This window comes from Gracilinanus agilis, chromosome 1 (assembly GCF_016433145.1).
Source record: "Gracilinanus agilis isolate LMUSP501 chromosome 1, AgileGrace, whole genome shotgun sequence".
NCBI lineage: Eukaryota > Metazoa > Chordata > Mammalia > Didelphimorphia > Didelphidae > Gracilinanus > Gracilinanus agilis.
In genome coordinates this window covers 59494032-59509840 of record NC_058130.1, presented here as the reverse complement: position 1 = coordinate 59509840, position 15809 = coordinate 59494032, and the positions used below count along the sequence as shown (strand labels likewise).

Genomic DNA, 15809 nt, shown 5'->3' with positions numbered 1-15809 from the left:
CCTCTCCTCTCCTCTCCTCTCCTCTACTGTCTTCTCTTCTCTTCTTTCTCTCTCTATCTCTGAATGTCTTTCTCTTTCTGTCTGTCTCTGCCTCTCTGCCTCTCTGTCTGTCTGTCTGTCTGTCTGTCTCTCTCTCTCTCTCTCTCTCTCACATACACATATTTTCATACTCTCTCACCTTGAAGGATCATGGATTGACTAATTACTCTCCCTACCATAATACAGATCATTCAAGCCTGACAGCCCTCTACCCAATCTGATCTCTGACTTCTTCCTTCATATGGATATACTTTGGCATAAATGTTCGGTGCTGGCCTCTGGTCATGCTAATTTCTCTGATGATCAGACTCAAGAGAACCCTGAGATGTTCTCTCTTAGCCCAGGGGACAATCAGTCACTGGATATCTGCACACTCTCTCTGCTACCTCTTTAGAGTCAGTTAGAACTGAAAGGGACCTCAGTGATTATCTAGGTCCAGACTCATTATTTTGTTGTTGAGTTGTTTCAGTTATGTTTGACTCTTTGTGACTGCATTTGGGGATTTTCTGTCCAAGATACTGGAGTGATTTGCCATTTTTTCTCTTTCTCATTTGACAGATGAGGAAACTGAGGCAAACAGCATTAAGTGATTTATTTGCACAGTCATGGGTTACTAGCCACAGCTAGGAAGTGACTGAGGCCATATTTGAACTCACCAAGATGAGTCTTCTTGACTCTGGGTATGGTGCTACTAAAACTCAGTAAAAGTGACTGGTCCAAGTTAATACAGAGAATCGGCATCAGAGTCAGAGTCCAGATTTCCTTCTGTGCACACCTCTCCTATTTCCCTTTGGGAGATGCCCCCATCTTTATTCCCGACAACCAAAGGTTTATAATGTTTGCATCTTAGCTGATGGGAGTGGGGGGAGGAGATGAAGGACCAGAATGTCTGCACCAATCTCTGCATCAGGGTGCCTTATTTTCTTCCTTCGTTTTTCTTATTTTCTGTTGCTTTTATTGCTCTTTTCTCACTGTTCAGACTTCATTTTGAGGGTGACTTTGCAGCCCTCCCTCCCTATTGTTTTCCTCTGTACATCCTCTGATACTTCTTAAAACTCTTCTTTGAGGTGTTTGTGGCGGAGAGAAACTATAAGGTAAATAAGAAGAGGGTCTACATGAATTTTCTATAAGAGAATATTGGTGGAGGCAGCAAGTAAAACAGAGCTGAAGGATGGGATTGCACATCCCGGCTCTGTCATTTACTTGCCTTGTGATCCTGGGCAAGTCATTGAACATTTCTTAGCCTCAGTTTTCTCACCTCTAAAATGGAGTTAGTTTAAGAACTAATCAACCAATGGGATTGAATGAAATACTTACTACAGACATGTTACACATCAGAAATCCTTTAGAGCTCTAGCTATAGGATCTTATTCTGATAAGGGTAAGGGATAGAGCATAAAGAAGGGGGTAGCTAAGTGGTACAGTGGATTAAAGTAGCCTTCTTCTTGCCTGGAGACAAGAAGATCTGAGTCCAGATCTGGCATCAGATACTAGCTAGGTGACCCTAGATAAGTCACTTCACTCTGTTTGCCTCTGTAAAATGAGCTGGAGAAGGAAATGTCAAGCCACTCCAGTATCTTTAAGGAAACCTCCAAATGGGGCTTTGAAGAGTCAAACATGACTGAAGTGACTGAACTGAACTTAGAGTGCATGAAGGTATCCAGGAGTTGATGCAAGTGCATCAAAAGAAACTGGAACAGCATATAAATTAGAACTGGAGAGACACAGATGATACATTCTAGTCCATTTTAATATGAGGAAAATCCAATTGGAAAAATGAGGGTGACATCCCACAGTCACCCAAATTGTCACAGAGTCACTCATCTAGAAGAGGCTCAGAGGTCCTTTAGTTTAAGCCTCCCATTTGGCAGAGGAGGAAAGGGAAGTCCGAGCAGGTTAAGTGATTTACCAAAGGTCACACTGGTAATGTCAGAGTAGAATTTGAACTCGGGTCCTCTGCCTACAAATCCCGTGCTATTTCTGAAACATGTAGAAGACATACTTCCATGTTATCTGTTTTGCTTTAGAAGGTCTCGGGTGAGCTCCTAGCCTGGACAGGGCTAGGGGTGGCATTTGATTACCTTTAGGAGTCAGCCACTGGAGCACATGTTTTATTTGGTGTGTAGAGAGGGAAAAGGATGAGTTATAACTTGGGGTTTTAGGCAGGCCAATTATAGTGTTAGGATTCAAATGTGAAACCCTTGGAGGAAACATCATCTCTGGAAAGGGAACAGAAAAGTCTTCCTGACTCCTTGGAGAATGGTTTGATTAAGCAAACAGGGGTCAGAGATCTATAGTTTAGCACAATTAGGAGAATGGTTAGAGCAGGGCTGTTGTGTCCAAATTTAAAAATAATACAAGTAAACACAAGGCAAATTAGATGCTTAACAAGTATTATATTAAATAGTACTAGGGGCAGGTAGGTGGATAGAGTGCCAGACCTGGAGTCAGGAGGCTTCAGACACATCATAGCTAAGTGACCCTGGGCAAGTCACTTAACCCCAATTGCCTAGCTTTTGCCACTCTTCTGCTTAGAACCAATACTAAGAGAAGGTAAGGGTTTATTTAAACATTTGAATAGCACTCAGAACTTTCCCCTCTCCATCAACATTTATTAAATGCCTACTTTGTGCCAGGTACTGTGTTAGGGAAGAGAGATTAAAGACTGAAATGTTTTGGACCTTAAGGAGCAGCCATTATATAGGACAAAAAGATCAAGTGTTAACAACCAAAGTCCTCATGCTATGAATCGAATTCCAGAAATTCCACACAAGGGAGAAACAAAAATATGTTAGCTAGCGTTGATTTCCATTTACTTCCATCACTTTGGGGTGTGCTGGCTACTCTAACCTGTTTTAAAACCAGAATAACAACAACAAAACCAGTTCCATGGGAACTCAGATCCTCTGAAGTCTTCTCTAGCACTTTTTTCCATTATGCTGCTCAGCACAAAAGCTAAATGCCTTTCTCAAGAACAGCCTGCTCTACAGACTGAAGGCTAGCTCTCCAGAGCCCCTCACTTTTAGCACTCTGGACAGAGCTTCTATCTACTGTCTCAGGCAACAGGTTTGGGATTTGCCTCATCTTGCCCTCTTCTACCATCTCCAACCACACAAGGTAACCTGGTTCCAGGAGTTTCCTGCTGAGAAAGCAATAGTTCACACCCCATACCATGAGGCAGGTCTGCCTATAGTGAGGGTTTGCTGAGCTGAAATCCTTGACAGCATCAACGGGCTCTTCAGGAAATGGTGTCAGGCCATCAATTGCTACCCTAGCCCACTCAGGCCTTGCCAAGGTTTTGGAAACCTACTGAGCCCAGCCACATCGTCTTCTCTGGTACCACCAAGTCCCTCCAATCTAATGATGCCTTAGATTGGTATGAAAGTCTACTCCAGTGGTTCCCAAACTTTTTTGCCCTACCACCCCCTTTCCAGAAAAAATATTACTTAGCGCCCCCTGGAAATTAGGAAACTATTTATTGAACTCAGAATAGAATGTAATACAAAAAAAGTGTGGCTATCACCACTCTTCTGGATCTCTGCAGCACCCACCAGGGGGCTGTAGCGCCCACTTTGGGAATCACTGCTCTACAGGATGAATCGTAGTTTTATATAATCTGTCTGTCTTTCCTTCTAGTACTATCCACTCATATAATTTAAGCCCTACTAAAATGACCTGCTTACCAAAAATACTTCCTCTGCTGACCTTTTTAGGGCCCAAAATTTGCCTCCTGGTTGTTTCTGATGCCTGACATGGGTTAGCCACACCTGGATTAAGGAAGTGTTTTCCTATCATAGGCACAGAGCAGGACCCTCAGGATTCAATGCTTCAGACCTTGGAGAGGTAAATAAATCTCTTTTCATTTAATTAATAAGCATTTATTAAGAGCCTACTATGTGTCATGCAATGACAACATAAAGACAAAATTAAAATAGTCCCTGCTCAAAGGAACTTAAAATCTAGAGGCAGAATGAAATACAATATGTATCTATATGTGTATTTCCAAAATAGGTACCAAGTAGGTACAAAGTGATTTTTTTAGGGGGAGAACACTGGCAGCTGGTCAAGGAAGACCTTGGGTAGAAGGTCACACCTCAGATGAATCATGAAGAAAAATGAGATCCTAGGAAGCAGAAGTGAGGAGGGAGAGTATTCCAGGAATGGTGGGACTACCTGTACAAAAATGTGGAGATGGGAGATTAAGGGTTGTACATGAGAAACAGGAAGAAGGAAAGTTTGGTTGGATTGGATCATGCTCAAAGGGGAGTAATGTGCAACGAGTCTGGAAAGGTAGTTTGGGACTAGGTTGTGAAAGGCTTTAAAGGTCAAACAGAGGAGTTTCCATTTGCTCCTAGAAGCAATAGGGAGCAACTGGACTTCTTTGAGTAGAGGAATAACATGGTCAGACTCATGCCTTAGGAAAATCATTTTAGCAGCTGAGTAAAGGATGGGTTGGAGTGGGGCAAGGCTGGAGACAGAGATCCTTGGATTAGATTTGCTGACCTGGTCTTGCTCTGACTGCAAATGAGCTAAGAACATAACTGGCTTCTCTCTCTCTCTCCTTTCCCTTTTCCTCCTTTCACTTTTCTCTCTATTTCCTTCCCTTTCTACTTTTCTCCTCTTCCCCTCTTCCCCCTTTCTCCTTCTCAGCTTCTCCTCCCCTTTTCCCTCATCTCTCCCTTTAATCCTCATCCTTCCTCTCCTGCTATTTCTCTCTCTCCCTCTCTTTTGCTGTTTATCTCTCCCTCTTCATCTCTCCCTCTTCATCTCTCTCTCTCTCTCTCTCTCTCTCTCTCTCTCTCTCTCTCTCTCTCTCTCTCTCTCTCTCCCTTCTAGGATTTATGAATTAGTTTATCTTAAGTCCAGATAGGCTGGAAATCCATCTCCATCCTTTTGATAGGAATANTGTATAAGAGACAGCTCTCTCTCTCTCTCTCTCTCTCTCTCTCTCTCTCTCTCTCTCTTTCCCTTCTAGGATTTATGAATTAGTTTATCTTAAGTCCAGATAGGCTGGAAATCCATCTCCATCCTTTTGATAGGAATAGTTGTGTGCTTTATATACTTGGAATTATTATACAAAAATGTATTCTAAGCTAAATGGCAAGGAAGAAGAGTGTTGGACTTGGAATAAAGAAGACCTGAGTTCAAATCTCACATCAGACATAATAAGTAAGCTGTGTGATCCTGAGCAAGTCACTTAAGTTCTATTTGCTTCAGTTCTCCCCTTCTCCCCACCCCATAAAATAGGGATTAAAATAGTGTTTCCTATTTTTATCATTATATTTATTAAGACCCATTTTATAGGGTTGTTATGAGGATTAAATAAGATATCATATTTCTCTTTTAAGTGCTCTGTTTAGAAAAAAGTTGAAGAGCTTTGAGAACCTTAATGTGCTATATGAATGTTTTTTATTGTCCAGTCATTTTTCAGTTGGGTTTGACTCTTCAATACACTTGGGGTTTTCTTGACAAAGATACTAGAATGATTTGCCATTTCCTTTACCAGCCTATTTTACAGACAGAGAAATGAAAACAAAACCGGTTAATTGACTTGCCCAGGGTCACACTGTTAGCAAGGGTCCGAGGCCATATTTGAATTCAGGAATCTGAGTCTTCCTAACTCCAGGTGCAGCACTCTACCCATTGAACCACCCAGCTGCTCCCATATAAATGCCAATTATTAAGAATAATATTGATTGAAAAACCTCATTATTGATGGATGTTTATGCTTCAATCAATTGACAGGGATTTTTAAAGTATTTACAATGTACCAGATTGGGCCAACAATAAGGAGTAAGTAAAGGACTGATGGTAGAATGTATGTAAGAAGAATGGAAAAGTAGGAAGGGCCTAGGTTGGGAGGAGTTGGGATTTGATCTTAAGACTCATAGGGCTGAATATCCTCCTGATGGTCCATGGACAATGTGCTTGGTAGTTCAACCACCACAATCAATCGAGGAGCACTTATATATGGCAGGTCCTGCTGCTCAAGTGCATTTATTTCTGAGCTAAGAATTCTCCTTCCTGAGGATCCCACCTGAATATTTCTCTCCCTAGAGAAAAACAGTTATTTTGTGGTTTCAGTTTTGTTCTGACCATAGCCAGAAGATTCGGGGAGTCCTGGCACCCTAATAGATTTTGGGGTGCAGCCTATTTACAAAATGATAAAGTTTGGAGGTTTTCTTCCTCCCATCAATCTAATAGGCTTTTTCACAACAACTTGATGAAGTAGGTGATGAAAGTATTATTCTCTCCACTTTACAGAAGAAGTAGGTAAAGCTGAGAGAAAGCATTTGTTCTGGGGCACACAGGAACAAGAAATAGGAAAGGGGTTAAAACTCAGGCAATTTGAAACGCAGTCCCATTCTCTCTCCATTCTACCAAGCAGTCAGGTCCTTTTAATTTAATATTTTTTCAGGTTGATTTCTTTTTTCAAAACTGAGAGGCATTCTCTTTATTCTAAAAAACACATTTGCTGCAGAGAAGGGAAAGGGCAGTTTCCCAAAGGGAAGCACTGGAGACCAAAGGGAAGTTTCCTAACAGAACCTGAAGGCACGCAGGCTTGGTGGTACCCGGCACAGGATGGGGGCTCCCACACATCATCCCCCATCTCCTCAGCTGACACTCAAATGCACCTGCCCTTTTCAATGAAATACTTTTCCTGGCGTTGAATCGTGCCTCCTGAAATGTTATTTTCAGAAGCAGGGTGGTGGAGACGGAGTCAAGGTCAGAAATGAGCATTTGTGGCATTCCTTTGGGGATCACATTCTCCACCCCTGCCTGGTTCAGGGATGTCCTGAGAATCCAAGGAGATGTTATAAGATTTCATAGGATTTAGAACTGGAAGGGACTTTGGAGGCTGTCTTGGCTTCTACCCTTATTTCACCATGGAGGAAGAAGGGAAGGCACATTAAGGCTTCAGCTCTTGGGTTGAGCCCATGGAAAAGGAGCAACCCACCAGTCAGACACCAAGCCATATTTTTAGGAAAGCTTCTTTTAGGGCCTGTTTCCATTTTCTGTAGGCCTAAGCAATTAGGAATAGTGAAGGTGCAGGGAAGGGGGATGGATAACATAAAAAAGCCCTGGATTTAAAATGTAGGGGAAATAAGTTCATGTCTCAGACTCTGCCACCACCTTATGGTATGACCTTGGGTAAGTTTGGGCCTCAGTTTCCTCATCTCTCAGATGGGGATAATCATAATACAAATAACTTGTGAGAATCATATGAGAGAATATTTTGAAAGTAATTTATAATTTCAAAAATGTAACATGAAACAGTATTGCCATCACTACCAGAGCCTTCTTTCCTTCCCTTAACCACTGCTGGCTTTGGCAGAGAACCCGTGCCCCTCCTTGGCTCAGTTCAATGTATGACCTCCCAGAGGGGCCATGCGTCCTTACCCATAATGGAGACGTCATATTCAATCTGGAAGAGGGCTTCCTGGCTGCATTGTCGCAGGATGTTGAGGGCGTCTGCATGGGTCAAGTTGTGAAGTGGAATGCCATCCACACTGAGCAACCTGTCCCCAATTCTGAGGGATCCTTCCCTACGGGAAACCAAGACATATGTTAGAATTTTGTAATCCTAGAAAGTCAGAGCTAGAAAGTACCATGGAACAGAGGACTGGGAGGACCTTTAGGACATAAAATGTCAGATCAGGAAGGAATCCCAGAACATGGAATGTGAGAATAGAAGGGACCTTAGAACATAGGGGGTCAGAGCTGGGAGGGTCCTTACAACAGGGAATATCAGAGCTGAGAGGGACGTTAGAACACAGGATGTTAGAGCTGGGAGGGACCTTAGGACACAGAATATCAGAGATGAGCAGGACTTGAGAACATTCAATATTGGAGCTAGGAAGGATCTTAGGACCTAGAACATCAGAGCTGAATAGGACTTGAGAACGTTGAATGTTGGAGCTAAGAAGGACCTTAGGACCTAGAACATCAGAGCTGAGCAGGACTTGAGAACATTGAATGTTGGAGCTAGGAAGGATCTTAGGACCTAGAACATCAGAGCTGAGAGGGACTTTAGAACACAGAATGTTAGAGTTGGGAGGGAACTTAGGACACAGAATATTGGAGTTGGGAGAATTTTTAGATCTTTGAATATTGGAGCTGGGAACAAAGTTAAAAGAAACTCAGAGAGAGTTAATCCCTTGCTGGCTTTGAGCCTTTGGCTAAATGCCATTGATGTTCCCAGTGTACATCATCCCTCCAAAAGCTGATGAGCTTCAGTAAAAAGCAAGCCTTTAAAGCTGAATTTTGGCCATTAAAATTCTGGCTTGGCGAATACTGCGACTTTTTCAGTGGCTTGAACAAATGCACAGCTCAAAATAGCTCATTAGATGTTTGCTTAAAGACAAAGCGAAACAATATTTTACTGTGTTTGTGGTTTGGAGGATGAAAACCAAAATTCTACTAGAGTTTGGCTGGGTTCAAGATTCAGCATGTCACTGTTGTTGGCCTCAGACTTTGGTTCAGCCCTGGCAAGAAATGACTTTATAACCAGCAGAGAATTCTGTGGAGGCAGTTTTATTTTAACTGTGGCCAAGTGCTATTAGAAGAGAGAGCTATTAATAAATCTATCCTGGGCCATTCTAGGAATGACTGATATAGCTATGTGGACAAAGCTGAGTATGAAGAGTGCCTGAATATAGCTTGGAATTCCTTGGTTGGCATGAATGCTATGACAGCCTACAAACTTGTAAAGGGGTGGGCCAGGCTGATGAAATAGGAGAAAAAGTGCTGGGTTTGGAATCAGAGGACCTGGATTTGGGTCTTGGTTTGGTGACCAGCTCCCTTGGAAGTAGAATGAAAGTACAGTCCCTTCTAGCACTAGAGATTTGATCCTAATTCAGTCTTTTTGCTTGTATTTGTTCTTTGCATATCAGTTGGCACAAAATTAATACTGAAGAAATACTTGTTGACTGACTAACAGTCGATCCAAAGGGTCCATGGACAGATTTCAAGGGCTATGAATTTGGATGGGAACAAATCACATTATTATTTTCACAACTTCTATCTGAAATGTAGCCTTTTCTTCAATTATGAATATAGGCAATAAACTACAGTTCATTGAAGTAGATTCACTAATAAAAGAGCAATCCATTCTAGAGGAGAGGTTGGTAGAGAGAAAGCCACTATAGATTTGGAAATAAAAAAGACTGGGATTTGAATTCTGCTTTTGCCACTAAGGACCTTCATGATCATGGATGAGTCACACATCTCTGTATCTCAGTTTCCTCTCCTGTTCAATGAGGAGACTGGATTAGATAATGATCTCTAGAAAGTCCCTTTTAGCACCAACCTTCTAGGCTGTGATTGATCTCCCATTGGCCTGGAGCAGATAGGAGCAGTTCTAGATTGTAGTATTTAAAAAAACAACAACAACAACAACAAAAAACCTAGTCTAGTGCCCCCTACAGGCTGGGAAAATGAATGACAGTTATTCTGTAACAAGGCCTGAGAGAGACAGGTCTCCTGTGCTTAAATGTAAGAAAAAACATCTGAGGCCACCCAAGACCTCCATCTTCAAATAAAGAATTGTCAGATGCAAGAAAAGGTAGAATTTCTTTTCTTTGTATCCACATAAGGCAGAATTAGCATCACTAAAGGGAAAGTTACAGGGAGACAAATTCTAATCCAAGAAAAGGAAGAATTCTTGAACTATGGTTCATTAGGAGATATTTATTTATTTAGATCTGAAAATTTTTATTTAATTAATTTAGATTATTTTTCCATGGTTACATGATTCATGTTTTTTTCCTCCCCTCCTTCTACCCCATTCCTGTAGCCAATAAGAAATCCCACTGGGTTTTGCATGTGTTATTGATCAAGACCATTTCCATATTATTAATATTTGCATTAGGGTGATCGTTTAGAGGCTACATCCCCAATCATATCCCCATTGATCCGTGTGATTAAGTAGTTGTTTTTCTTCTGTGTTTCTACTCCCACAGTTCTTTTTTCTGGATGTGAATAGCGTCAGTAGGAGATATTTAGACATTGGAACAGGTTAATCCCAACTCTGCAACTAGTTAATGACATAATCTTAGACAAGTCACTTTTCTTCCCTGGGACTCAGTTTCCTTATCAGTAAAATGCTTTGTTGTATAAAATAGCCTTTCATTGCTGAAATTCTTTGCTTCAATGAAATTCCACAAGCAGTTTACTAAGCAACTACTGTGTGTCAAGTAGTGTACTAGGCACTCAGACTGCCAAAAAAAAAATAGTCCCTGTCCTCAAGACACTTACATCTTATTAAATTCTAGGATTTTATTTGATTTTAATTTTTTAAAAACCTTTAACTTCCTCCTTAAAATCCAATAAAATCCAATCTTACTTAAAATCCAATACTTAAAATCCAATAGGCAAAGAGAGTTAAGTGACTTGCCCTGGATCACACAGGAAATATCTGAGACCATATTTGAACCCAGGACCTCCTGTCTCTAAGGCTAGTTTTCAATCCACTAAGTCACCTAGCTGCTCCAGAATGCTGTGACTTAAAATAGAGCTATCCAGTCATGGAACAGACAGCCTCAATAGGGAATGAAAATATCTTTACTGGAAGTATTCAAAGAGAAGTGTTATGGCACATCCAGCTATGGCCCACGTCCATCAAGAAGGAAATCTTCCCAGTGATGGCCAAGGAGGAGCAGCTGTATGCCATGGAGCAACCAAGTTTCTGCATGGGGATTTGTGTATGTGAGGGGGTTGGAAAAAGATCAGTTGCAACTTGGACAGATCCCATCTTTGGGCCTGAGTTTCCAAGACTTGAAAAGATGATTTCTGTTCCAATCCATGGCTGTGGAAATGAAACAATTTGAGAGTGAAATGCTGCATTTTATTCTTTTGTTCAAGCTTTGCTGAAGAGCTGAGGTGGCTAGCTGCCTTGTCACATTTGATTTGGAATTAAAGGAAGAGGTAGAACCAGGTGGGGGCTGCTCTGGACACAGCATGATTCTCTTTTCTCCCTATCACCCAATCACTTTCCATATTCCAAATGATAATCAGGACCTTAAGGGCCTTCTAAAAGGTTAGCAGAGAGTCCAGGAATCTAGGAGAGGGAGGAGGAAGGTGGAAAGTGAATCAAAGTAACCAGGATGCTCCAAAGTCACAGGGTATACACATAGTACATGCTTAAACATACATGCACCCAGGGTCACACTGACAGAAGTATACCAATGTATGAGCAGATATTTAAAGATGGGCACCCATGGGTGTGTGTATATGATAAGAGGCAGTTTATGAGTCTCGATTTAGAGGGTTTTTTTTAAGTCACCAACTAATAGTCCCAACAGCCCAACACAGGATGATGGTACCCTAAAAGGTGCAATTCTAGGGTAATTCTCCAAATATTTTGTACCCTAAAGATCATGGCTCTGCCTTTAAAACAGAAGTAGTCAAACAGAATCACAGAAAGTTAGATCTTAATGGACCTCTAATCTAACCTCTTCAATTTTAAGAAAAGAAAATTGCCCTCTGGAAAAGTTTGGTGTCTTGCTCACAGTCCCACAATTAATAGTACCAGAACTGAAATCTATGTCTTCCAAATCCTAATCCAGTGCATTCCTATACCACCATATTATTTCTTGGTTAATTCTTACATTTAGGATGGAGAAGGATCAGAGGGCATGGAATTGCAGAGTATCTGTAGCCTAGAGAAAGATCCAAGGGTCAGGGAATACCTAGGTCTCTTTCTTGGGTACCACTATCTCTTATTTCTCCTAGGGAGGTAGAAAGCTCATACGTTGAACTCATAAGCACCTCCTTCTCAAAGAGGTGGTTACCTGTCCGCTGGGCCCCCAGGCCTCACATAGGTGAGGACGAGTGGTCTGGATTTATGCCAGTCTTCATGAGCTCCCCCTGAAACACAGGCCAAGACCATCCATGAAACCTCATCCATCTTCTTCCACCATACCCCAACATTTTCTGTTTTTTTCCCATTACCATCACAAGGTATAACCCTGGGCCTCCCCCATAAACTTAGCCTGGACCAAACTAAAAACCCCATCAGGATCTCCAAAGTCGAGTCCCCATCATCCCCAACCCTGAGGCTCAGAAAGTCCTCTCACTGCCTGGCAGACAGAGCCAGAGGGAGCCCTGAGCCCCGAACTCACCCAGATGCCAAGCTGCTGCTTACCTGGGGAGTGGAAGGTACTGACCTCTGAGTACAAAGCCAAAGCTATTGCCTTCCTTATACAAGGAGACCTCGATGGTCTTTGGGATAATTCCTAAGCTGTTCTCCGGGGCTGTGGGAGAAACACAGAAGTATTCTTTTACTCCAACGGCCTCTTGGGCCTTTGAAACAGGAACCCTTCAAACTGTGGTTGAATCGTGAAATCTCGGAGTCAGAAGCAAGCTTAGTCCTAGCCCCTTCCCCTGCTTAACAAAATAGGAAATTAAGGCCTTGAGAATGGATGTTACCAGCCCAGAGTTATAACTAGGGTTGGACAAATAAAAGTTTTGCCTCTAGGTGTTCAAATGCCAAGAGTACTGACAACACTTGCATTGAAGTCAATAGAAAAAATTGAATTGGGGAGGCTAGGTAGCTCAGTGGATTAAGAGCCAGGCCTAGAGAACAGAAGTCCAGGGTTCAAATTTGGCCTCAGACACTTCCTAGCTGTGTGACCCTGGTTAAGTCACTTAAATCCCATTGCCTAGCCCTTACCTTTCTTCTGCCTTGGAACCAATACACAGTAGTGATTCTAAGATGGAAGATAAGGGTTAAAAAAAAGTTGAGTTTATCATCTAGCTAGCAAGAGTAATCAATTAAAATAGGAAACTATTGGATGGTATATTCCTTCCTGGCTTGACCTTTTTTCTCTTCAGGCTTTGTAGTAGTCAAGAATCTCTGTATTATGAGAGAGGAAGGATAATGTTGTCCCCAGGTCTCTGTCATCTGCATGGATTGATATCATGAGGTCCCTCAATCCCTTTCTTTTCTTTTTTAAAGGAAAGACAAATCTAGTAAGACATTGATGAAGGCTTGGGACACAGTGAACAAGTAGTGATTGGAATATTCTAGGAATATTGCCTATGTGAAAGCATTCTTCCATGGGAACACATTTTCCCATATTTCTTTCCTTCCTTCCTTCCTTCCTTCCTTCCTTCCTTCGTTCCTTCGTTCCTTCGTTCCTTCCTTCCTTCCTTCCTTCCTTCCTTCCTTCCTTCCTTCTTTATTTGAAAACCTTTACTTTCTATCTTATTAATGACTCTAAGACAGAAGGGCAAGGGCTAGGTAATCATGGTTAGGTGACTTGCCCAGGATCACACAATTAGGAAGCATCTGAGACCAATTTGAACCTAGGTCCTCTTGATTCCAGGTCTGGCTCTCTATCCACTGTGCCACCTAGCTATCACACCCATAGTTTCTTCATAATTCATAATATCTGTTATGCCTATAGGCCTCTGCAGTGATGTTAATCTCTCTAGAAGTACAACTAAGAAAATTCTGGAGTGCTGTTTCTACAGCAGAGTTTCATTTTGTTTCTGTTTCCCCAGAGGCTAGCACAGGGTCTGATGTTTAATGCCTCTTCGATGATTGACTATATTTCAGGTCATCACAACTTCTAACATTATTGCATTAGGTACTGCCTGTTGATTAACCAAAGGAAGGAGATCTTTGTAGGTTCAGGGCATTTTCTCTCTTGAAACAGGAAGGCAGAAAGGTCAGCAAATCCAGGAATATAAGAACTGTGCCCTTAGCAGAAGGAGTGATTTTTATTAATGCATGAATAAGCCCGGAGAATAATAATAGTTAACATTTATATAGTGCCTGCTAAATTCCAGGCTAAGTGCTTTATAAACATTATCTCATTTGATCCTTGTAACATCTCTGGGAGGTAGGCGCTATTATTTTCTCCACTTTAGAGATGAGAAAGCTGAGGCAGTCAGAGGTTAAGTGACTTGCATATGGTCACACATCTAGGAAGTGTCTGAGGCTGGATTTGAACTCAGGTCTTCTTGACTCCAAGTCCATCACTCCAATCACTGTGCCACCAGTTACCTCTTACTACTTCAAACCTGTTTAAAACAGAGGTAAGAATAGGGGAGAGGGTGGGGGATGCTGAGGCAACATTCTTGAGACTTGCCTGAATCTATAAAGAAAGCTGGTGGATCAGTGTTTTGGGGTGATGCATACCCACCTCATAGGCAATGTGTCCAGTACAAATAAGAGGTCTCTTGGGGGTAGAACTTGCAAGTCTAAAATCTATAAAGTGAAGGTGAAGGGCCAGGGATGCCCAAGATACTCATGTGAATGTCAGAGTCCAGAGTTGGTATCTTTTGGCCACCTGAAGACTCCTTAAATTATCACATAACATGAAGATTCATCCCTCATTCCCTTGCAAATTCCTCCCTAGAAAATTCCAATGAAGAGGAGCTCAGGACTGCCTGTGACTGGAGAGGAAGAAGGCATAAGAAGTCCTTGGTGGAAGTGGGACCCCACCTCAACTGCCTCTCGTAGATCCTTGACTTGCTGCTTACTCAGATATTGCCCTTTCCTTGTGTTTCTCAACCTACCTCTCATCTGCCCAGCTTCCCTGATTGAGACTATTTCCAGTGTTCAGAAGTCTACTCCACTGCCTCTAGCTTCACTGAATCTCTGCAGGTTGATATCTCGCTCATCATTCACAGCCTAGCTCAAATGCCACTCTCTGCAAGCCTCCCCCTTTTCCCTGGATTCTGAACCCAACTCTTCTTGGAGATAATCTCTCCCTCATCTAAGCCATAACACTTTGTATTCCTATGTATTTATGCATCAGAGTCAGGATTTGAATTCAAGTCTTCTTGCCTCCAAGACCAGCCTTCTATCCACTACCCCATGTACCTATCTCTGCATTATGCATGACATGGGTTTAATAGGACATTAGCATCATCAACCTAGAACTGGAAGCCACTTGGTCTAATCTCCTTATTTTATAGATGAGGAAACTGAGGCCTGAGAAAATTAAATGACTTACCCAAGGTCATACAGATAGTATTATAGACGGCATCAAAGAATTAGACCTGGAAAAGGTCTTAGAGGCTATTTAATCCACCCGCTCACTTTACAAATGAGGAAACTGAGGCCTGGACAGATGAGTTGGCTTGTCCAAGGCAGCATAGACAGTGGGAGACTCCAGTATTGAACTTCAATCTTCTGTTTCCAAATCCATTGTTCTTTCTACTGGACCATACCAACTTTCTCCTGCTGACCAAATTCCTGACCTGCAACTTCCTGGCCCCTGATGAGCCTTTTGAGGCTCTGGTCTTCTGCCTGGATCTTTGAGCATTCACTTCTACCTGACTCTCTTGACCAGAAACCCATCTATTAACCCAAATTGTGTTGGCGCCCATATGCTTGACCCCAGCAAACACTCTCAAGCCCAGGGAGACGCCAGGAAGCCACCCACCAGCAGGGGGGAGCTCGTACTCCACCTCCAGCACCACTCGTTCCCCTACATTCTTCAGCAGGCTGATGATCTCATCATGGCGCAGTTTGGTCAGGTGAATCCCATTCACGGACGTGATGTAATCCCCCACATTTAACTGGTCACTTCTGGAAATAAAGCATAATAACACTGGATTATGCAAAGACCTGTTACTTCAATTAAAATGATAACTCGCATGATTATAGTGCTTTAAGGTTTGCAAAATACTCATCCTATTTTCTTTGATCCTCAATCATCCCTGTGAGGTGGGGACTGTTTGGGTTCCCATTTTACATATGAGGAAATGGAGGCTAAGATAGATTAAATGACTTGCTCAAGGGCTCTTGGATTCTT

The 15809-nt window shown here is 42.1% G+C and overlaps 1 protein-coding gene across 1 annotated transcript in view; it reads right to left on the bottom strand.

Annotated features, from left to right (window-relative positions):
* GRIP2 (glutamate receptor interacting protein 2) overlaps positions 1-15809 on the bottom strand; it is a 468329-nt gene that overhangs the window by 88830 nt on the left and 363690 nt on the right. Inside the window, exons 4-7 of the mRNA XM_044676082.1 lie at positions 15438-15583; positions 12207-12293; positions 11832-11907; positions 7441-7586 (exon numbers count right to left, since the gene is read on the bottom strand). Coding sequence (XP_044532017.1) covers positions 7441-7586; positions 11832-11907; positions 12207-12293; positions 15438-15583 — 455 coding nt within the window. The remainder of the gene's footprint in view (positions 1-7440; positions 7587-11831; positions 11908-12206; positions 12294-15437; positions 15584-15809) is intronic.